Genomic DNA, 22,188 nt, shown 5'->3' with positions numbered 1-22,188 from the left:
TACCTTCTGTCTTCTTTTGAAAACCGCATCTGCCGCTCTGAACGTGTTTACGGGCTAAAAATGTCGCCGCAATGCCCCGTTCCTCGATACTTGAATCAAAACCAGGATTCCAAGATCGAACTGGTTGTTCCTGGAGATTATCCTGGGAACTCTCCAAAAGAGAGCCTGATCTCGGTTGAAGCAACCGCTCGCCTACCCCTACCAGAGAATGACCCTTCAGGCTCAGTAGATGAGCTACCAGGTTTGCTACTGGGGGTTAAGTCGATTGACACGACCACAAAGATTGAACCACCGGAACAGCTACGATTGCTGCACGTATCAAACAATGACTACGGGATGGAGTTCAGTGCCTTCCTTGGGCGCGCGCTGGAAGCATACGGCCTCACTGAGCCGCATACGCAGAAAACCATCTTCAAATTCTTCGATCGATTCCTGGAACTTTCTGAGCAATCCGCTTTTCGCGGCGGACGGTTCAGTCCCGTCCCCGCCTCGACAAAAGTTCGTCTCCCAGCACGCAACGGCAGCAAGGAGGAAGAAGTCCGAGTGACTTTCATCGCAATTCCCTACTTCTTACTACACGATGCACAGCGCCCGCCACAGCGCGCCATCATGTCTCGTAATAAAGTCCACTGGGTCCAACCACTGGTGCAATCCGGCTACCACCTCGACTCATCCATGATGCGCGAGGACCAGCAGGCGATTCGACGGCTATACAGACACATTAAGCAAGTCATCCACGTCCCGCAGCTGTGGGTGTTGAGTATTGGGCACAACTTTGTCGCGACATGCGCGCCGACGCCGCTGTTTGATGGCCAGAGGTCACCGTCGGCATCTCCTTGCATTGCCCTCCGCGCCATTGGAGAACAGACGGCTTTCCCACCGACAGTTCGCATCACGACACCGTGGGGCTTTGTTTTTTGCCTTGAGCTCAGGAAGTGTGGAGTGTGGTCTGTGAGTAATCCTATCAGTACTCGGTTGCCATGCCCGCGGAGTTGGACACTCATCACCACACAAGGGATTTCTCTATCAAGTGCAAGTCATGCTGAGCAGCGTAGCTCCCGAGAATACCTCAATAGACACAAGAAATTGGGTCTACTCACTCGAAGTCGACGGCAGTACAATAGATGCCCGCCGCTGGCGCTCACTCTGGGAGGCTCACGGTGACAACAACCCGCTCCTTGCAATCATCGCCTCGCCTCCTCCAGAGCACATCCCGCGCCGCAAAGAGCCCACTGAGCCAACTACATCACCAAGTAGTTTATCCGCAGAAACCCCTGAACCACGCTACCCTTCCGGCATCTCCGACACCCTGAAGAAACTGGACGAGCGGATGCGAGAGCATCGCGAACGACGAAGCCGCACAATAGCGACAACACAGAGCAAGTACGCCGGCGATGATGATGCTGATGGCCTTCGCAATCCTTTCTCCCGCCGTTTTCCCAGCTCCGTGAAGCATCGGGTGCGACGGTACCGCAGCGCAGGGTTCAGAAATTATGATAACGACCATCCCTACCAGTATATCGACCCATATTATTTCCCACCGCAGTTCGTTCTCGATGCAATTAGAAACCAATTCAAGGCAGAGAAGGAGGACGGAGAGAGCCATGGTCTGGCCCAGGGAGCAAGTGGTGCTGTCGGGGTCGCACAGGCGGACGGCCCCGGCCCCGGCGCTCAGTCGGCCACGAAAAGAGACAAAAAACAAGAGCAAGAAAAGCCACTTCCTGTCTTCAAGTGGTCTATTGGGAAGAAAGCCTCTGAAGAAGCATCATCGAATTCCGATGAGGCGGAATCGACTCGTCGAATGGAATCCCTCCTCGCCTACATACACCGGCACATGCTCTTCCACACAAACAACAAAAAATCCTCTTCTTATTTCCCACAAACGACAAAAGCATCGACAAAAGTCTTAAACAGAACCTACAACGCCATCCCTCTGAAAACTAGATCCATTGTTGATTCCCAACTCCTCCACTTACGCGACACCTACACGTAAACAATTATATCCTCGACCTCCTCCGCACTTTCGTGCGCGGGGTATCAGACCTCCTGGACGAATTCATTGCGCGCGAGCACGAGTGCATTGTCAAGGGGAAAATATGGGCCGCCATATCCGCGGTGCTCGAAACATTTCGCTTTAGCAGCCGCAGCATGGCCACTGATAGCAAGATCGATCATATCGCACCACTGGAGTACCAAATGAAAATCTTGGAGGAGTACCATATCAACGTATTAGCTATTCCTTTGGATATGGTTCTGCGGCATGTCCGGAGTATTCGTGAGGGTTTGGCCGGGGTAGATAGCCGGGCGATTCCGCGGTCGATGGTGGACGCGTTTATTCAAATAGTTGTACTCTTTGTGGAGGCGGCTTCTGAACGTGAGCGGATTGTTGCGGGAATTGAGAGACTCCTCGAGGGTTCGGGGGGACGGACGGTTGATTCTGCAAGTCTGGAAATGAACGACCTGGAGACTTTGAAAGAGGGCCCTGAAGGTCGGGACTGGCATCCTGATAGTCTAGAAGAGAATCCTGGCAGTTCAGATGCGAAGAATCCTGAGAGCTTGGGGAAGAGTGCTAGGGTTCTCGAGAAGAGCCTCGAGGACCCCGAATGGGAATATGACAGTGTGGATCAGAGCACTAGAGATCCAACAAACAGACTCGACCGTACGGAAGAAGGTTCTGAGAGTCTGGAAGGGAATCTTGACAGACCCGGTAAGATTATCGAAAGCCCCGATGCGAAGAATCCAGACTCTTTGGAAAAACGTCCGAACAGCCTAGAGGGGAGGCTTCGGGGTCTGGAGAAAAAATCTGGTACGCTGCTGGAAAGCTCAAGAAGCCCGGAGACAAATCCTGAAAACATGAAAGGCCCTTCACCAGCTGCAAGCAGCCCTAGCCCCAACACAAGAAGCAGCTCAACGGACAGGTCAACGGACTGGCTAAGAGAATGGTTACTACACAGGTCGAGGAACAGCTTACAGGACAATCAAGAGGACAATCTAGTGAATAGGACAAATGGCAGCTCACAGAACAGCCCAGGGAACAGATCAGAATACACCATAACAGAGAGCATGATGGAAATCATAAATCAGATTGAAATACAAAGAAAAGTACAGAGCAAAGTACAGGTCAATGTACAGATCAAGATACCGCTCAGAGGATTCCTCATGGTCCATACCAAGAAACAAAGCGAGAGACAGGTCAAGGTATAGATCAGGATACAGCTCAGAGAATTCTTCGTGGTCCATACCAAGAAACAGACCGAGAGACAGTTCAAACGATGAATGGAGTGAAAAATCAAGACCAAGACGCTGGACCAGCTTATCAGACAAATCAAGGGAGAGTTCGAGGGACAGATCAAGCAATGGATTCCAAACTTTCCACCGCAGACCTGGACGCCGTAGCATGTCCAAAATGAGGAATGTGGGCCGGCTGGGGATCCCTTCCGACCATTATAGTGACAGTGAAAGTGAGACTGAGGAAATCACAATTACACCTCACCTGCTCCCTTATGATCCATCACCAGGTATAGACAGCCTGTTTGCTCGGCTCGACCAGGCACGAGACGAATGCTGCGCGATGTTCCGCTCCAATGAGGACGAGGATAGTAGCGCCGCAGTCTCGGGTCTGGGACTCATTGTGACCCGTATGATGGAATCAGTCCTAAAAGGCCACTCAACATGCAAGGAAATGCCTGATCTAAATATCGGCGAGGTATACGCGACGTATACGAATGCTCTGGTAAGTATCACTGCCTCAATCAACCAACTAACCCCAATCAAGCCAAGGCTTTTTAAAGCTCGGTACCATCTCAGCTGACTTCTGGATATTGCTTTTCAGCAACTCGAAGCCCGAAACCACCCAAGCAAGAACCTCCTCCTGGACATCAACCTCCTTCGCGAAGAACTCGAGACGATCATAGCAAATATCGTCGAACAGCTCAAGCTCATCACCGGCCTCCGAGACGATAGCTCAGGTCAAGCGGCAGATGAAGGCCTGCTCTTCATTGATACCGAGAATATAAACTTCGAACTCCTATTCACCTCTTCCTCGCCTTCTCCTTCTCCTTCCACATTAAACGGCACCGCCTCGAACAACGAAGATATCGCCCAAATCGACCTCCCGTCCCGAGCCATCCTCCAAGCGATCCACGCCGAGCTACATGAACAAGAAGAAGTTTTCACAGAATTGATTAAGCGAGCAAACATCCTCGAGCGCCAGATCGTGCAGCGCGTCGATATCATCCAAGAAGACCACGGGAAAGCAATTCTAGTTTTCACGATCGTCTCGGTGATTTTCCTGCCACTGTCGTTCGTCTCGAGCTACCTGGGGATGAACACCGCGGATATCCGTGATATGAAGCTGAACCAGGCCCTGTTTTGGCAGGTTGCGCTGCCTGTCACTGTTGTTGTCGTGGCGCTTGTTCTTGTTGGTGCGTATAATGCTAGTAAGATTTTGAGGTGGGTTTCTAGGGGGTCTCTGTAATTATACCATACAGAGTGGAAATCTCTCATTCAGGATGCTAAAAAGAGATCTACCTCAACCAGCCAGTCGGTCAGGGTAGGCTTCTGGTAGCACTGATATGATGGAGAGGTCGGATACTGGTGTCAAAAAACGGCATGATTTGGCAAATTCCTTGGTTGGCTGAAGAAGATGAACACCGTTGAAGCCGGGAATGAGTACGCGACGCGGAAAAGACCGCCAATGGCCAATTGCATGCCTCAGTGGTAGCAGACTCTCGGGGAATTTGCAATGGTAAGCTAATTATGCAAGTCTGTTGTCTCTCAGGCAGCACATGACTAACAGTGTTAGGCATACTGAGCACTCTCTACACCAACGTGGCGTATTTCGACCAAGACTCCGGATCGATGACGGAGGACTGGAAGCTCTGGTCGAAACGGATACTCAAAAGCCAGCCCTCTGACGAGCGATGGACACCAGGTAGACGCGAAGGTGATCCCAACGCGTCTGTATTCGGACGCCTAGCTCGCTACCCCCACGCTGTGCCTCACTCGGAGGGTATTGATGAAACCGTGAGTACCCAGAGCATTTGTTCAAGCTATACCTCTCCAGGGTAATAACAAGCTCACTCACATGCTGACATCATTATTTGCAGGAATGGGAAAATTCTGGCCGCACCCTCAGCCACAACTTCAAGCGCAACTTCACCTTCGCTCTAGCATAAGCAACCAGTGTCAACAGCATACCAGACCAGTAGGGCAGCATGGCGCTGAACAACTTTGAGCTGGGCACTACTACAGGCACGACAGCGTTGCATGTCTTCTGCGCTGTAAACCTCTTCAACCAGCCTGATATCTACCACTTTGGCACCTACAATTGGGTACTGCTTCGACACGAGCAAGGGGCAGAACAGGATGTTGCTGAGTATTGGTATGTGTTCCCCTCTTCAGCTTTCAAGTGGGTTGAGCAGGATCAAGCTGACTTTATTTGGCAGGTTTTAGAAGGCGCCCGGGGTACTCCAGGTGCAAAGTGAACTTCGTCAGCAATCAGTACGCCGACCATCCGACTCCGGGGAGGTGGAGTAAGCGTAGTAGAGAGGAGCCTACTAATAATGAGCATGGAGGGTGGGAGATTGAGAGTATGTTTTCCATTATCTTTTCTTTGCCATGAAAAATTCCATAAAAGCTTATGCTAATACATACGCAGGCGTTGAGATGGATCCTGACGAGGATATGTGGTGGCCTCTCCCTGAAGATATTGATTGGGACGCGATGCTAGGCTCAATCTGGAAGATATGAAGCAGGGTTAAGAGGGCATTTGTGTAGCACGAAAACTTTCCTTTTCTGTTTTCATGCATCATAACAGTATAAAATTGCTCTATGGCCTCTCGATAGAGCACCTAATGGTGAGTATATACGTAGCAGTTCCAGACCCCAGCATGCCTAACCTGTAAAGGGTCAATTAACCAAGCAGAACCCCCGAACCCGCAGATACCACCAGCACTACCCCAAAACTGAATACGGCGGCCCCCTTATCCCTCCAGCACGATAAGCAGGCCCCAACTCTCCCCTCCCAGCATAAAAATCCTCCCTCCAAACACCCTCCTTCCACGTCCCATCAAAATCATAGTCCCCTCCCTCATTATCTGTCCGCCACTGCCTCACTACATTCCCGCAGTCATCCAGAAAGATATGCAGCAATCCCGTGCCATTGAGCGCCTCCTCATCCTCCACAAACAAATGGGTCACGACACAAGCCGCGTGATACGCTGCGTAGCGTACCAAGTTCCCTCCCTCTCCCTCATCTCCTTGGCCTTCGTCCTCTTCACCCTGTTCTTGACTCAAAGCTTCCCTCAACGCTCTCTCTCTAGCCTGAACATGTCCCACCCCACCACCATTCGTAACCCGCTCTGGAAAAACTCCCAACGCATCCGAAAAAGACGAGCATTGGCCAAATATCTCCCTATCGTCAAGAATAATCCCGTCCGGGCCGACGAACGCCACGTCGAGATTCCCCGCCCAGACGGCCTTGTGAGCTTCCTCTTTTGAGTCGTCATAGCAGAGACGCAGGTAGAGGCCTTCATCTAGGGAGCCTGTGTAGTCCGCGTAGGGGCGGAGTTGCTCGGGGCGGAGAGGGCGGAGGATTGTGTCAATCTGGGCGAGCGTTGGGCGGCTTTCTTTCTCGGATTGGGATTGGGTGTTGTAGGGCTGTATACAGTTCATATTCACATTAGACATTCGTATCAATGTGAATATTACAGGTTAAAAAAAAAAAAGGTGGTAGGGGGTCTTGGAGAAGAAAGGAGGCGCACCTCTCGACCTTGACTTCCCAGCTCCAGGAATTGGCGTATTAGACGGGTGCGACGCTCAGAGGGGGTCTCCGATATTGGCGCGGGGTATGCTCCTGCTGGTGCTGGTCTGACGGAGTCCCATTGTGAAAGGATGTATTTCTCTAGTGGAAGGGAGCCCAAGGGAGGAGGAGGAGGGGCTTCGCCTTCTAGGATTTCGAGGGGCATGATGATAATATCTGAAGAGAGTAGATAGGAATTGGTAGACTTGTTAAACCATGGGTTGGGGCGGGTTTTCAGGCCTAGCTAATCCGCCCGCGCGGGTTTTAGGGTGGGTTACCTGGACAGCAAACCGCCCATGGGTTTAGCAAATAATTCTAACCGAACCCAAATAACCTAAAATAACCCAGTTATGCATATCATTACTTTAATAAGCGGTGATCTACATAGCTAATAAAATACTGTATTATAATACTGTATTATAAACTATTTAAGTAAGAAAATATAATCTAAATACAGTAATATATCTCTTCAGATATCTTCGCAACCCAGTGCGTTGCTTCGCCGGGCTTTGAGGCAGCCAAAAATATCCAAAACCCAATGGATGATTAGAAGGTCTAACCCAACCCATTTCTTGGCGGGTCTGGGCGGGTTGGGGCGGGTTTCGTGGGTTGGGTTATACAAGTCTAGTTGCATTGGAGTCCGGGATGGCTCAAGTCGGGGGTGTATTTTCGCCTATCGTATACCTAGCTATAATATGAAAAAGTAGTAAAGTATAGCAGAATCTAAAAATAGCTTAGTTCTATTAATAAAATCTGAAAATAATTAGGGTCTGTCTGGGTCTTGTTGCTGAAATTTATATATATACTTGAATAATCCCTGCTCTGAGCAAACTATCTAGATTCTTTATTTTCATAGTATTATCTATACATAACCGGAAGAGCTACCAAGATATAAATTATATAAATTAATAGTCTATATAGTAGTAAGTAACTGTGCCCGGTTTAAGTTGCATCAGAGCCTGCGATGGCTCAAGTCAGGGGTGTAATTTCGCCTATGGTTGTTAAGGGACGTATTTAGATGGATCTTCCTATCTAGACGTGCCGTACGTACAAGAAGGAATCGCTAAAGAAGAAATGAGAAAGAAGGATTGTTGTTGTGAGGAAGTCTTGTAGGTGGCTCACCGCCTTCAGGACAGCGCAGGCCTTGGCCGAGTCACTAAGGTCTAAGGTCCTTGTATAGGCAAAGGACCCATAACAATGGTTTGCATAATGGCCAAAGCTGCATGGTATACAAAGCTAGATGTATCTACTGCTTTTTACAAGATCAGAATTAAGGAAGGTGATGAATAGAAAACAGCATTCAGGACCTAATTTAGATCTTTTGAATAGCTAGTCACTCCCTTTGGTTTAACAGGTGCCCCGGCGACCTTCCAAAAGTATATTAATTCTGCTTTGGAATTCCTTGATATTTGCGACTCAGCTTATATTAATGATATAATCATTGATACCAATGGGTTGCTCAAGGAACATAGAAAATAAGTCTTGCAGGTTTTAAAGAAGTTGGAGGAAGCAGGCCTATAGTTGAACATTAATGATGTGACGAGCTACGCCCGAAGTCTTGATTCGAGTGTTGCCCGAATTGCGACGAGCTGGTCCACTAGGAACCAACTGCCGATTGAATCTCTGGTCCGGGATAAGCCCTGTACAGGCCGATTCTCGTATGATTATTGCTGACTTCCGGAATGACGAGTCAAGGTTGGCACCAACGTCGGTCCGTGACACATATAGGAAGCTCAACAGTCACTGTATATTAGTTCTCTGGCGAATTCTTCTAGTCCAATACTACTTGTTAGTATCAACGACTCTAGCTCGTGACAGTGTCATAATAGCAGGCCGGATTTATGGTTCCTGAACGACGGTAAGCTTCATCTAATTCTAGCATACAATCATACGCATCTGTTGCATTGAAATCACAGGTCACTGACAATTTAACCTAGTCCTAACCCTACCCTGCCCGATCATCCAGAATCACCGCACAACAATCTCCCCAACGTCCTCATCCTCATCTTCGTCCAAATCCCTATAACCCCCATCAACTCTCCGCTGAATATCGGCCAGAACCCCTTTTCTCTTCCTCTCCAAGACCAGTACAAGCCACCCCCTAACACTCACATACGCGACAAGTCCAACCCCAGCAACCACCAAGTACCAAACCATCGCCGTATGCCACCACCCAGCTCCTCTATCCGCAGCACCAACCCACGCAAATCCCCAAATTCCATTTACAACACCAAGTAGGATTCCCACTCGGCCAAGCCACCGATGCATGTAAGCAAAATAACTCTTCCCACCAACTCGAAGGAAATGCACATGTTGGAAGTATCCCAGCATCGGCTGGATGAGCAGTATGATTGATATAAGTATAAGCCCGAGAATCGGATGCGGGTGCATATTCCGCCCCGCTGAGTTCCAGATTTTGAAACCCAGAACTGCCCCGAGAAGTGCAATCCCAAGAGTGACTCCCTGCAGAGGTGCGTGGATTTTCATTAACGGGTACCCGAGCGGAACAGAGAGGGCAAAAGACGGGAACAAGAAAAAGAAAGCAAGAGACATGAGGACTCCATGTGCAATTGCCATGTCGTATTTGCTGTTGCTGTCGTCACCGGTTTGGTCGACAGGATGTACAGCATCGAAATCAGGGTCCGAGAAGAGATCCTTCGAAGAAGAATCTGTGCGCGCACGGGATAAATCAACAATAACCCTCCCAAACTCATCATGGAACGCAATTCGCGCAGTGACATCATCTGATCTCAGCCTAGTCTCCTCATCTTCTTCATTTATTTCCTTGAAAGCCCATACCCAGCGCGTCTCTGCACCGTCGGGATCCATGAATCCCCCATAACCCTTAAGACAGGTGAAACATTCAATCTCCGCCGTGATATCGCCAGTGACAATATCAATTCCTGAGTGAGAAAGAAGCGCTACCCGCGCGTTGTGGTTATACCGCGGTGGAACATGCCCCGGGGCTGCTCGGGGAGAAACAGTGATATTGCTTGGATCGGATTGGGAAGCGTAAACAAGGAACATATTTGCGTTGGCCATGTGGGTTCCTTGCGCGAGGGCTATCCATTCTATCGACTTCTGGGCTTGGATTCGAAAGAGGAGGGATGATGGATTTGATGACGATGGGACGCTGATGCTGAATGTGATGTCTGCTCGATGTGGGGGGTGGAAGGATGCCGTGCGGGCAGTGGTAGAGGGCACTGCAGGGTGTTATAATGTGTTAGTTGGAATTAGGAATAGGAACAATGAGGAAATACAAGGTTCGTACCTAGGGCTGATACCCAGGGCAGGAGCTTATGGGGTTTCATGATGTTGAAGGGAAAACGGTTTGACGAGATAGGATAGCCTAGATTAAGGTTGGGTTAATGAACAAGAGTAAATGGGCGATGTGCTAATTTAATGTGCAATGGTTGATGATATGGGAAGCAATGAACCGGTGATTTACTCTATTGGACTAGAGCTTATTCCCCGCAAAAACTTACCACCTCCTAGTGGTGCTACGTGACATCATCATGCACAATTTTGTCAGAATCCCGTGTCATCACAATGCCCTGTAGATACATCCTGTACTGTGCTCTACTAAACACTATCAAAGAACCGCAGATACTCCTCCCTCTCCACGACCCAACGAAAGACCGAATCATCCCTAAGAAGCTCCATTTCCTCTTTCTTCAAGGTCACGCCGACTTCCCAAGTCTCATCACTCACCCGACAAGGGTTAAGTGTACAAACCCGCTCTGGGTTCATGTACGGAATCAGCTGAAAGTGCAATACGCTGCCCAGAACAGGACCAAAGTTCTGCTCATAGATCGGCAGTCGGCGGAGACTAGTCACCGAGATGTCCGGTTCCTCGGAGATCGACATTGCAGCGGTAAAGACTGGGTGCCGCGCCATGTGATCACGCACAAATCGATCGTCGACCTTGTTTAGGTTGGAGCGTAATGCACAGGCAATTTCAGCGATTAGGTAGGTGAAGCTCTCAGGGGTTTTATTTGCCTCTGGAATATATAGGTCCAGTTTCTGGTCGAGCATGACGAAGCAGTTCCCGATGTACCTGCTAGGGATCGGCGGTTGGAGGCGACGCCGAACATCGACCATTCGCTGCACAGTAAATGGGACAACATTTCCCGTAGAAACTGATCGGCTGCGGAACCGGGCGAAGCACAGAGAGAGAATAGCCGTGACGATATCATCGGCGGAGACTGGTGGGAAGACAGAGTGGTACCTTTCCTGCAATTGCTGCAAGGCTGCCTGGCGTAGGTGATTGACCTTGGCTGTTGACAAAGAGAACACGCAGTCGTGGAGGGTTGCATCATGCAGTAGCTCGACATCCATCTCCTCAACATCAACTCGACTGGCCCGGGCTGCGGCTGCAGGTTCTGCAGAACTGATAGTAGCAAGGAATGCGCGGGTGATGATTTCACGGTCCATGGCAGCTGCAAGATCAGGAGGAGGCTGGCAGGCTGCACCCGTTCGACAGCACACAGCTATCGCTTCGACAAGAAGACTAACGCCGGAACCGTCAATCACCATATGGTTTGAGAAGAGATTGAGGATAATCCCGTCTGCAAGCACATTAATTTGGAATCGAATGACGGGGCGATGAGCACGCTGAGCTGCAACGTGGATTGGCGCCAGCACAAGGCTCGCATTACGATCATAGTACACCTCAGTTCCAGTGTTGGCTTGACCAGAGGCAGGCATCAAGCATGATGGGAGGCGGAGATGTGTCAATTGCTTCACGGTGCAGAGAGGGGTACGCTGAGCCAGATCGTAATTAGAAGCTGGACGGATCCCCATGGTCCCGCATTTGCCGTCTGTGGGCATCACGACCCCGGCCAGGAATGGAATATGCTCAACTACCTGTTTGATTGCTTCCTGCAGGACAGGGACACCCTGTTCGGGGTCGTGGAGACGAAAGAAAATGGCATTTCCTGCATACAGCATGGGAAGGGAGTAGTCGGCTGCGGTGAGCTCGAAAGGCTGGAAAGGAGGAACTGCACTCATCTTTACCTTGTTTGGAGGACGTTTTGTTCTTCGAGGACTGTAAACTTGAAGAATGGGTCCCGGACTAGGTATTTATGTTATAACCGCGCAGTAGATCGTACCCATACCTGCACGGACTATGCCGCGTGATGAACTAGGGCCCTGGTATGGACGGTGAACCCCCTGTCTATCTCGGCTCGCGCTGCACTTAGGGCCCCGTAAATGATCCGAGATATGGAAAATAATCCTTTGTTACATAAAACCAATGCGACTCGTTTGTCGTATCTGCCAACTTCTTATCCCCCTCCACATACTCACCCTGTAGCAGCTCGCATAACAATGGCCGACTATAACCCGACTCCGTCCTATCCGCAGCCACAGAGGCTGACCGGCGCTCTTAGCCAGTTCAAATACATCGAATCCACACCAGCCTTGGGAAGGGAGTATATGGACCTTCAGCTGTCTTCCATTCTTGAAAATGATGAGATGGTGCGAGATCTGGCAATCACCGGTAGGGACTTGTTCTTCATGATGAAATCAGAAAGATGAGCGCTAATGTCCTATCCCCAAAGCATCCGAGCGTGGCGTCCTCCTGTTCAATGACCAGAACATTACCCCTTTTGAGCTGAAGCGACTCCTCGTGAAACTGGGGAAATTGACAGGCAATCCGCCAGAGGCTGGCCTACACCGGTCTGCCTTCCCGTCTCAAATTCACAGCCATTTGGACATACCTGAGGTGGAGGATCCTGACATTTTCATCATATCGTCCGTGGTGAGTACCTTGCTGGTAGGCTGGGGGCCTTTTCTCCTCTGACATATCCAACCCTCTAGACCCAGAAAAAGAGCTTAGCAGATGCCCTGCCGACAGGTGGCCGAAAGTTTGCGAGCTGGGGATGGCACACCGAGTAAGACATAACCAAACCCTTGGACCCTCAACAACTCTGACGTCTAGCTAATAATTGCACGCAAATGGCTTCAGCGAGTCTTACGAGAAATACCCCCCTGCGTATACAGGGTTCAAGATAGCCAAAAGTCCTCCTACCGGCGGTGACACTCTCTTTGTCTCCTCTTACGGTCTCTACGAACATCTCTCGGAGCCGTGGCAGAAGTTCGCAGACGGGCTTACCGCGACCCATTCAGCAAAAGAGTTTCTCCGCTTCATGGAAAAGGGCATGACCCTTGATGGAGAACTCCAGAGAGGTCACCCGGAAAATGTTGGCCTTGAGTTCCGGGCCTCGCAGTATGCCTCCCCGCTCGCTCGTATGCTAGCCTCAAATGTGCTAAAATGCCACTTATTAGTCCTGTCGTCCGCACAAACCCCGTTACAGGTTGGAAGGGTCTCTTCGGAGTGGGCTTTGGCCTCCTGGATGGTCACTTTGACAATATGACCGAACATGAAAGCAACCTGTTGAAAGAGTATTGTATGTCTGATTAGTTTATACTAACTGTTCATTCAACCCGGCTGATATGAGAACAGTCCTCCGCATGATCACCGATAGCTCTGACCTCCAAACTCGTAAGCGTTGGAACGACAACGGTGTCGCAATCTGGGATAAGTATGTGCCATGAATCCCTTCTTCTCTGCCGCTACAGTATGATCTGACACAAGCCTAGCCGCGCTGTGCATCACAACCCAACATAGTAAGTCTGCCTAAATCCCATTCCAAGGTTGAGGTCTGTCCTATGGGAACAGTTCCATTAATACGTGCGTTAGCGACGTCGTTGAGGGAGAACGTTTGACTTTCCGTATTGCAGGTATTGGAGAGAAGCCCTACTACGACCCGAGTTCTGCCTCCAGGGCCGAGTTTCTTCGCAATAATTCCTAATCTATGTCGCCGAATTTGCAGTATCCATGTTAACGAATCAATGCATCAGTTTCGTTACCAAGTACTAAATTGAAATACGCATCTTGTTTCCCAACTGTAATAATACTTTCTTACTCCCATTGAAAGACTACGTAGGCCTCTATTTTGAGTTCGCAAAGCCGAAGTGGGCGGGTTTACTGCATTTTGCATGCATTGTCTCACCACCATGCCTCAACAGTGGACCATACCAAAAAGTATCATATCTTAGTCCACTGCTACACGTCCAATCGTAACTCACTGACTGCTGCTGCTAGGAAGGAGGAAGAAAAGAATTTGGGGAAATGATATCAGCCATTGCAATCACTAACTCACAGTTGTTGTCAAATTCCGAATATTCTTAACCTGTTATTTTCTATCTCCGCGTATACTTAGCACCCCTCTAAGTTTCGTGGTCAAATCGACTACATAACGAAATTGGTTTTACACCCTCTACCTTCCTCATCGCCTGACTGAACCACTGATTCCACCTGTCCCTTCCTTTCTCTAAACTTAACAAAAATTGGTTCTTTTGGGTGCGCAACAAAATGATCCTTCCACTCGTGCCTCGACGGAACGGGATCACACAGCTCCAACTCATACTGGCCAAAAAGATGGGTGAGGGTCAGACGAAGCTGTATTTGCGCAAGACTATTATATACGTAAGTGTGCTTGAAGTTTGCCTCGAGGGGATAAACTAAGAGAACACTTACTTAATCCCAATACATGCCCTAGTTCCCCGGCTATACGGATTCAGATACCGCCCACCCTCACTTTTCTCCTCTTTAAGCCATCGCTCGGGGTTGAATTTATGTGGTTCGGGAAATATAGTTTCATTGTAGTGTAGAGAATGATGTGTTGCCGATACAGTGGTCTATAAATTATTAGATGATCAGGCCTTGGGTGTTGAATCAATGTCGTAGAAGACTTACACCACCAGGAATAAAGTAAGAGCCAATGTTAATGCCCGCAGGAGGAACAACACGCGGTAAAGGACCTGGAATGGCAGGCCATATTCGGTGGCTTTCCTTGATTATGGCATTCTAGGTCACCGAGCACTGTTAGCGACATATATTCAGTGTGGCGCATGACTATCGCAGGTGGAGAAAACGTACCAGATACGGAAGCTCACCCAGTTTCCTCGGATCGATATCCGTACTTTTTGCCTGTCGTCTCATTGCTTCATCAAGCTCCTTTCTTAATTTCCGCAAAATCTCAGGACTCTTGAGAACATGATATAGAGCCGTAACTAGCGTCCCACCCGTGGTGTCCACGCCGGCATCGATAAACGCGAAAGCCTCTTCGGCTAGGTAGTCTAATGTAGGTGGTTTCCCGGTATTTTCAAGCCGATGAAAAATCAGGAGCTCAGCGACGGACGCTTCTGTTCTACGGGCCATTTCTTTTGTGGGAGTGTTGAGGAGAGGCCGTGTGTGGTCTTTGCATATCTATACTGTTGCTCAGTGTCTACCCGCGAACGTATATTGATCAGGATTACCTTCTTGAAGCCTGCTACTGCTGAAGGAGTGAGGTAGTTAACAACAGATGATGGTAGAAGCGAGTTTAATGTAGCGAGGTATGGGAAAAATCGGACTAACGAGAAATGTTAGGCGATATATGCAACAACAGGGGAATTACTGCCTGGAGGCGGAAAACGCACGAGTAGGAATCAAGGCAGAAAGCCCATCAATGTCCTCAAGCATATCCAGCTTTCTAGCCTCGTAATTAACCCAGTCGCCGCAATCTCCAAGAAACACGTCCGCCACCCAGTTTATCTATTCACGATAATTCTCCCTTTTAGCCGGCACTTCGATATAAACTCAATCAGAACAGAAATTGAAGTCAACGAACCGCAACAGCCCGAAACAAATCCGTAATGTTGCACCCCTCTCCCTTTCTCGACTGTTTCACCATAAACTGCACCAAATCCTGCAATCTAGCTTGAATTTTTGGCGCCGCAAGTTCGGCCGCCTGTTTCGAGAACCTCGGAGCGAGCACCTTCCGTCGCTCGCGGTGATCGTCGCGGTCTGATAGGGAGAAGACAGATCCGTGGTTATCAGCGCAGGTGTAGAAGGATTCATCTTTGTAGAAGTCGGTGCCCAGGCGGAAGATACTGGTAAATCGCTCCGTTGATCCTTCGTGATGTTTCTTGAAGAGAGGTGAACTTACTGCTCATAAGCTTCAATATTGTTGATATGGACGTGGTTTGGTCCGATGCGGACAACGGGTGAGCCTGGAAAATTTTACTGTATAAAACAGCTATTGACCCAGAGAAGTAGAAACCGTACTGTATCTTTTATGTAGCTCGGGAAAAGTCTTGCACCACTCTCCGTCTCGCCAGATGTTGTGGTAGAACTCGTAGAAGCCGAAGATGCGGGCTGTCCATGGGCCAGGGATACCCAGGAGAGGGTTGAAGAGGAGTCGGCGAATTATCACCCACGCAAGAAGGGCAATGGCCAGCAAGGGTATGTACGCAACGTAATTCATCCTTCTAAGTTGCTACTGAAAGGTGGTCCTGTTTGAGAGACGCTATTTCCTGAGCAATTCGTATGGGGGTTAAAACAAACCGGGAAATGACTTAGGGTGTGAATGTCAACTAACCACACTCATGATCATATTGAAATGGAGGTGCATATATACCGATGAGAGGTGTAATAAACGATACGCCTTTCAGCTGCAGTAACGTTTGGCACTTGAGCCCGTGGTCGCGTATGCATGAGGGACCGTCGGCTGGGCCAGAAGTTGGGCACCTCCGTAGATTTTACGTATGTCTACCTCATTTCAGTAACAAAACGCAGACAGATCGATTAAATTCCTGTATTGCAAAATATCAAACCCCCATCACGTCGGTGAGCATGTGAAATCACATTCAATATTGTCCCAAGTCAGGTACAAAACAAACTGCCGATTACGTCCACCATCTGCATCAACCAACCCTACCGCTCTACGATCCATACTTATAACAAAGATGATAATCTTCCGTACTCATCACCTCTCTCAATGTGCGACTCTGATCCAGCCATCCAAACGGCAACTCCGTATCCAAGTTAACCTCAGGAGTTGTCGGCGCATTATGGATTGAGCTTGTGCCATTCAAGGCCCACCTCCTCCTTTTAGGATCTTTACTCTGCCAAAGCGTCCAGACCCGATCCACTTGCGCATGGTGCAGGAAGAAACTGGGATCCTGCGGCGCTGTCCAAAAATCATCCATTGTTCGACCGAGCTGCATGTGCGCCACAGCATGCGGACCCATGATCCCAGCCTTTCGGAGTTCCGGCCAGTCGCTGAAGTCGATATTAATTTGTAATTCCGTAATTGAGTGCGAATTGAGAAGACGATCAACGTCGCGCTGGCTGGTGAACAGCTGGGCCATATGCGAGTTGAGGTTTCGGGTGAAACAGTGTGGGGAGTAGTTGAATGCGCTGGCAGGGAATTCGGCGTCGCCGGCGAAAGTTAGATCGGGCAGGTTGAGCGTCATGTTCGCGAATGGACCGTTTGTGACGCAACCGCCGCCGGAACCATTGGGGATGGTGATGTTCGTTGGGACGAGTTTGAAGAAGGGGTCTTGGGGGATGGGATCACCGTCACCGGAGAGAGAGGTGGGAGAGCCATCGAAGATGGGGCTCGCTGAGATGTTGTCGGCGGAGAGGGCCCAGTCCCAGTAACTTTTGGAGTTAGTCGCCATGCTTGTAGTGAGAATGGAATTAGTGTGCTTACGGCTGGTCACCTCGATACCCACACTCCTCCTGGAGGGCCTTCTCCCACAAATAGACGAAGTGGCGATGCCATCCAAAGAAGATGCCGCTGAGGTGGATATTCAGGGTGTAATTGATGTGCGTCCTGTATACGCCGTCAAACTGCGAACACCGTACATTCAGCTGGACAGACTCACGCAGAGAAATCGTCCATACGATGGCGGACACCGGGGTACTGATCCCGGGGAAGAATTGGAGGTTTGCTCTGCATACAGTGAAGAGCATCAATGTAATCAAATCTCTCAGATTCCGAAAGCATGCCCCTTAAGAAATTAGTCGAGGCCTTCTTTTTCGACGTATAGTAGCTCTCTTACCATTCTCGTCTAACTGATCGGACGTCAGGAGTGCATCGATGGTGTCCTTTTCGGTTCTCGTCCTGTACCTTCAGGCTCACTTGGTGAGTTCCTTCCTGATCCCAAAGGCCAAAAAACCATAGCAGCCAGGAAAATTTCATATCTCCGATTTTGTCTGTGTGCAGAAGTAACTGAGGAGGGAATGTGGATTCCTTCAGTATCCTGCGATGGTCTCGTATTTATATTTCTGGCCTACAGTTACTTAATTATCATTGGACGCCGACAGCCCATTTGGATCAGCAGTCATGCCGAATGTTCCCAGCACAGTAGGCCTTAGCTGAGAATTGCTTTCAATCTAGTAGTATGATATTCTTCGCAGACTCGGATTTTTTCAGAGCTTTGACATATCAATCTATGCAGTATTTTCACGGCTAGAGAAATATCTTGCTAAAATATAGTCCTAGACCGACCATATCATCCAAACCACCCACCCAACCAACATACTTATCTGGACGAACAACTGCAATGCCACCTAGATTGTTCATCCTTTCAGACTTGCAACTTGCTGTTTCTTCTCTCACAAATATTTTGCCGTAGTCTAGACAGCCGTACTTGCTGGGAGGTAAGAACAAGCCTGGAAGGGCGGCCAAGTCTACGCTTGGCCATTCGTTGCAGTGAATCAAGAAAGCATCTAACATATACCCCACCTTTGAAGATGTCTTTGCTCTTATACTCTCGACTTGCTTGCAACAATTGTGGATGTTCTCCACTCTCGAAGCGCACGAGAGATCGCTGGCCCAGAAAATAACGGACCATCCCCCATCAGCCATGATCCAACTATGCAAGTTGCTAGCTCTACCTGTCATATAGTTCTGCACAGTTATATCCGGGATGCAGTGGCCAGGTAGCACCGCAAGGCTTCTCAGGCCTTCTGCTGAGCCATGAGTCAATAATGACGCGCGGTATTGAATTCCCCGGCCTGAAAGGTAGGCCTGAATGTGGTCCGCTTTGGCCAATAATGCCTCGGCCTCTGGGCCCAGAGGGGCATGGAACAGAGCCAAGATTGTTTTGTCGGCGTCAAGCAATGCCTCTGCGACTGGTCGTCGTTCAGCCCCGTAGGTTTGTAGAATCTCTGGGTTCAGCTGGTGTTTAAGTACGCCAGCGAGCTTCCACCCGAGATTGTATGCGTCTCTATGTAGCCTGTCAGTGGTTGATTCATTGCATATTCAGCAAAACTACATACTGCACAGCAGTATTCATGCCTGCGCCGCACAGCGGGGAATGTGTGTGGACCGCGTCGCCAACTAGAAACCCGCGATTGTGGACGGCCATCGAATTGCTGATGCGCTGAGCAACAGTAAATGCTGACCACCTGGATCTATATTAGTCGCGTACACAGGAGAGGCATGCGAACTGGAACTTACCATACGTGTTCCTTAATGTAAAGCTATGAAAGCAGCAACCCAAAGTCAGTAAGTTCATTTTTGGAGGCACACTTTGAGTGTAAGGGACGAACCTTATACGGCCGAATAATATATTCGCATTTAACAATTATACTTTCAGGTGTGATTGCATCTCTATCTAATGGCTTCCAACCAGCTGCAGACTTGTTCAACTCCACATACATACGCGTCATACCTTTCTCTCGACGGACAAAGTCAACTGCGCCATCAATATCACTTCGAATGATTGAAGTTGCGCCGAAAGCTCCATTCATATCAGCAATGGAGCCCATGATGACGATAGGACACTCACTCTGGAAAGTCGGAAGTCCCGATAATATCCATCACTCCCCAGACTGCCTCTCCTTTTGTCCCTTGCATCTCGATCCCCATGGTTTGTCGAACAAATGACCGTCCGCCATCTGCGCCGACGACATACTTCGCCAGCATAGTCTTGCTCAGCATCTGCCCCGCGGGCTCATCAGTGCCATATCGCACTGTTGCAGACCACGGAAAGGCCTCCGGATCATTGGCCTTGGTTGTGTCAAGACTCAACTCAAACAAAGTAGTCTCATATTCAACCTCCACGCCGCAGACTTCCGTTATCTTCTTCTTCATAATTTCCTCCACGACGCCCTGCTGAAGCGTTCCGTGACCCCACCTACGCGCCAATAGACTCATTGTCATGTCTTCATGATTCGGAGATCGGAAGCCAAACGTACCTGACACCTTGTGGAGGCTGATTCCGAAAACGCTCCATTCTCGTCAGGTTTCCCTGCGCATCGCGGCACCAAAGCATCTCGTCCGTTGCACGCTCCCATAGCCTCGTCACTTCGTGAGCTACCTCGAATGTCTCGAGGATTTCCATCGTCCGAGGACTCAGGCTGTTATTGTTACCACAATGATCTACTAACAAGCGGTGTATACACCACATACCCATCTGCCTGGCCCCTCCGCGGGATATTCGGCCGCTTGTCGATAATTCGGAATTGGACTCCCGTGTGCGCCAGCCATAGCGCTGTTGTGAGTCTGCGACAGATATCTTGTTAATGTATTTTACCCCAGGTGTGTGGGTGTTATTACCCGGCCGGCCCCTGTTTGGGTGTATTAGTTGCAGCCATCATGACCTTCTAGAGAGTACATACAGCGCCGACAATGAGGACATCGGTTGATGATTCAGACCGCATGGTGAGTTGTTTGAGACAGCAAAGATAGGTGTAAGGGCTCAACGTAGCTAGATCAAACCCTACGAAGGCAGGCCGAAAAATAGTAAGCAAAGCCATTAGCAGGAGCTTGTCGTGCGAATCGAAGACGCGGACAAGACCTGGTGTTGGAGGGGCGGGGGGGCTTGTCGAGCAACATCCAGGCGACGGAGTATCTCTGCCCAGTTTGTGGCTGGTTTGCTCAGAGCAATGCCAGAATATTGCCCGCACCCCCGCATTTTTGTTTATTTATTTGGTTTTATTTTCATTTTCATTTTTATTTTTTCATTCTCTGTCGTGGCGTAAGAGTACGTGCCAAGTTTGCCAGTACAATGGCAAGAACAGGGCTGGATGCAGTAGAACCTTGATAAGCTGCAGTGGTACCGCATATTCAAGTGCAACCGCGCAAACAGGGCACCGACACTAGTTGTGGAAGCAGTCTTGGTGCAGCATTCAACGACGAGGATAGGCCAGTATGCCGTACAACCTTGGAAAATGCAGCGGCACCTGTTACTCGGTGTGGAACCGTGCAGACCAACGGCTTATAATGTTTTTAATTCAGCCAGCTTGCATATACTTGGATGGGTGCTGAAACAATAGTGAAATTATTGGGGGAGGCTTTCCTGTGGACTACCTATGGCGCTACTGTGCGAGTGATCTTGCTTGCTTTTTGCGGCTTTAGAGCACACTAGAACTTTGGAACAGGAACACTGTTAAGCTCACAGCTAGTTTGGAGGCGCACAATTTCATGTTTGAGCAACGCATAATAAGAAGCTGAACTTATTGCTGACTGCAGCAGAGTTCAGAGTAGGTTCAGAAGCATGGATGCGTTTGGAATCTGGATGAAAATGGATAGGCTGTGGATGTTTCGTGACATATTCATGATCCTAGTCATTGTGAACCTATTGAATGAAGAGCAAAGGTGTTGACGTGACTATATTTTGAGTTCAGGGCGGGCATAATTTGCGGGGTAACCTGACTAGTCAAACAATGAGAGATTCATAGTAAAGAAGTCAAGTTGATACAGCTCAATACTGCTGTATGCTTGTACAGAGTAATAGCGCACTTTGCTCTAGATCCCATGTTGGTTCCTGCACAATGACTGGTTCTAGCCACATTGTTCCTGTTGCTGCAAGAACGTGGATACCGCGGCGATCAGAATTTCTGGCACAGTCAGGGTTACCCCGCATGAGTGCATCACCATTCTCACAGTTCCACTGGACTTGCCCCTACTCTCAACACCTCCGGCAGACCATCGCACGTCTCCCGAATCTGAGTAGGAGGAAACTCACGTGTTCCCTGCCTTTGGCCCTAAGTCGAAACACATTCACAGGTCGGAAACTCTCTGCCATCCCATCCTTCACACACAGCTCAACCACTAACCATCAGAATGAGAGACCGCTGCATGTTAAACTTCACCAAGGAGCAGGTCGTCCTTGTAGGGGAATACTGCTCATCTTACAGCTCTCCGCTCCCGCACTCAGTTCAAGAACAACTAACCCTCACTGGCAAGCTCTCCTCCGATGAATCGGTCATGGCACCGTCGCCCTCCCAGTGCGCCTGGCTGATGAGCTTTGCGCGGGCACTTGGACCTAAACGAAGTACGTATCCTACTCCCAGATGGTGACGTCTCGCCGCGACTCCCCATGTCAACCTGGATGTCTGATGTTAAACAACCATTACAGTTCTCGAACTGGGAACATTTACCGGAATAAGCACACTCGCTTTCTATGAAGGTACACGCAAAGCAGCGTGCCAGATCATTAGTCTTGATCTCTCGGAAGAGTACCTCCAGATCGCGGAGGAGGCTTTCCACCGATATGGCGCGGATGACAGGATCCAGACGCTCAAGGGACGTTGTTTGGAT

At 49.4% G+C, this 22,188-nt stretch overlaps 10 protein-coding genes across 10 annotated transcripts, besides 1 other annotated feature; 4 read left to right on the top strand and 6 right to left on the bottom strand.

Annotated features, from left to right (window-relative positions):
* Window positions 1-22,188: part of a sequence feature (contig 1.108 735..352786(-1)) that runs on past the window's edge.
* Window positions 61-1,993, top strand: ANIA_06479 (uncharacterized protein; the record flags this gene model as incomplete). The annotated part of the gene is made up of 2 exons (XM_658991.1): window positions 61-951; window positions 1,016-1,993. 2 exons carry the CDS (start codon window positions 61-63, stop codon window positions 1,991-1,993), a joined length of 1,869 nt encoding a protein of 622 aa, XP_664083.1.
* On the top strand, window positions 2,149-3,204 carry ANIA_06480 (uncharacterized protein; the record flags this gene model as incomplete). Its single annotated transcript, XM_658992.1, has 1 exon — window positions 2,149-3,204. One exon carries the CDS (start codon window positions 2,149-2,151, stop codon window positions 3,202-3,204), a length of 1,056 nt encoding a protein of 351 aa, XP_664084.1.
* ANIA_06481 (uncharacterized protein) lies at window positions 3,407-5,791 on the top strand (the record flags this gene model as incomplete). The annotated part of the gene is made up of 8 exons (XM_050612924.1): window positions 3,407-3,733; window positions 3,833-4,424; window positions 4,491-4,552; window positions 4,690-4,747; window positions 4,805-5,025; window positions 5,211-5,383; window positions 5,448-5,591; window positions 5,660-5,791. 7 exons carry the CDS (start codon window positions 3,407-3,409, stop codon window positions 5,452-5,454), a joined length of 1,440 nt encoding a protein of 479 aa, XP_050466910.1. The 3' UTR covers window positions 5,455-5,591; window positions 5,660-5,791.
* ANIA_06482 (uncharacterized protein) lies at window positions 5,956-6,968 on the bottom strand (the record flags this gene model as incomplete). Its single annotated transcript, XM_658994.1, has 2 exons — window positions 5,956-6,660; window positions 6,765-6,968. The coding sequence occupies 2 exons, from the start codon at window positions 6,966-6,968 to the stop codon at window positions 5,956-5,958; spliced, it is 909 nt and encodes a 302-aa protein (XP_664086.1).
* Window positions 8,771-10,113, bottom strand: ANIA_10820 (cytochrome and DOMON domain-containing protein; the record flags this gene model as incomplete). The annotated part of the gene is made up of 2 exons (XM_658995.2): window positions 8,771-10,005; window positions 10,074-10,113. The coding sequence occupies 2 exons, from the start codon at window positions 10,111-10,113 to the stop codon at window positions 8,771-8,773; spliced, it is 1,275 nt and encodes a 424-aa protein (XP_664087.2).
* Window positions 10,247-11,812, bottom strand: ANIA_10813 (uncharacterized protein; the record flags this gene model as incomplete). The annotated part of the gene is made up of 2 exons (XM_050612126.1): window positions 10,247-10,302; window positions 10,393-11,812. 2 exons carry the CDS (start codon window positions 11,810-11,812, stop codon window positions 10,247-10,249), a joined length of 1,476 nt encoding a protein of 491 aa, XP_050466909.1.
* Window positions 12,131-13,610, top strand: ANIA_06484 (TauD/TfdA dioxygenase family protein; the record flags this gene model as incomplete). Its single annotated transcript, XM_658996.1, has 7 exons — window positions 12,131-12,302; window positions 12,364-12,563; window positions 12,623-12,696; window positions 12,771-13,051; window positions 13,227-13,347; window positions 13,460-13,465; window positions 13,547-13,610. 7 exons carry the CDS (start codon window positions 12,131-12,133, stop codon window positions 13,608-13,610), a joined length of 918 nt encoding a protein of 305 aa, XP_664088.1.
* Window positions 14,058-16,116, bottom strand: ANIA_06485 (protein CYP678A1; the record flags this gene model as incomplete). The annotated part of the gene is made up of 9 exons (XM_658997.1): window positions 14,058-14,283; window positions 14,346-14,506; window positions 14,565-14,675; window positions 14,748-15,077; window positions 15,128-15,222; window positions 15,290-15,404; window positions 15,481-15,742; window positions 15,799-15,862; window positions 15,918-16,116. The coding sequence occupies 9 exons, from the start codon at window positions 16,114-16,116 to the stop codon at window positions 14,058-14,060; spliced, it is 1,563 nt and encodes a 520-aa protein (XP_664089.1).
* On the bottom strand, window positions 16,574-17,838 carry ANIA_10821 (tyrosinase family protein; the record flags this gene model as incomplete). Its single annotated transcript, XM_050611319.1, has 4 exons — window positions 16,574-17,294; window positions 17,347-17,469; window positions 17,522-17,647; window positions 17,699-17,838. 4 exons carry the CDS (start codon window positions 17,836-17,838, stop codon window positions 16,574-16,576), a joined length of 1,110 nt encoding a protein of 369 aa, XP_050466908.1.
* Window positions 18,109-20,306, bottom strand: ANIA_10814 (uncharacterized protein; the record flags this gene model as incomplete). Its single annotated transcript, XM_658998.2, has 10 exons — window positions 18,109-18,877; window positions 18,921-19,049; window positions 19,102-19,124; window positions 19,194-19,258; window positions 19,316-19,356; window positions 19,433-19,780; window positions 19,842-20,003; window positions 20,056-20,148; window positions 20,203-20,213; window positions 20,265-20,306. The coding sequence occupies 10 exons, from the start codon at window positions 20,304-20,306 to the stop codon at window positions 18,109-18,111; spliced, it is 1,683 nt and encodes a 560-aa protein (XP_664090.2).

This window comes from Aspergillus nidulans, chromosome I, assembly GCF_000011425.1.
Source record: "Aspergillus nidulans FGSC A4 chromosome I".
NCBI lineage: Eukaryota > Fungi > Ascomycota > Eurotiomycetes > Eurotiales > Aspergillaceae > Aspergillus > Aspergillus nidulans.
Note: the sequence above shows the minus strand (reverse complement) of the source record. Positions and strands in the feature narration are given on the sequence as shown.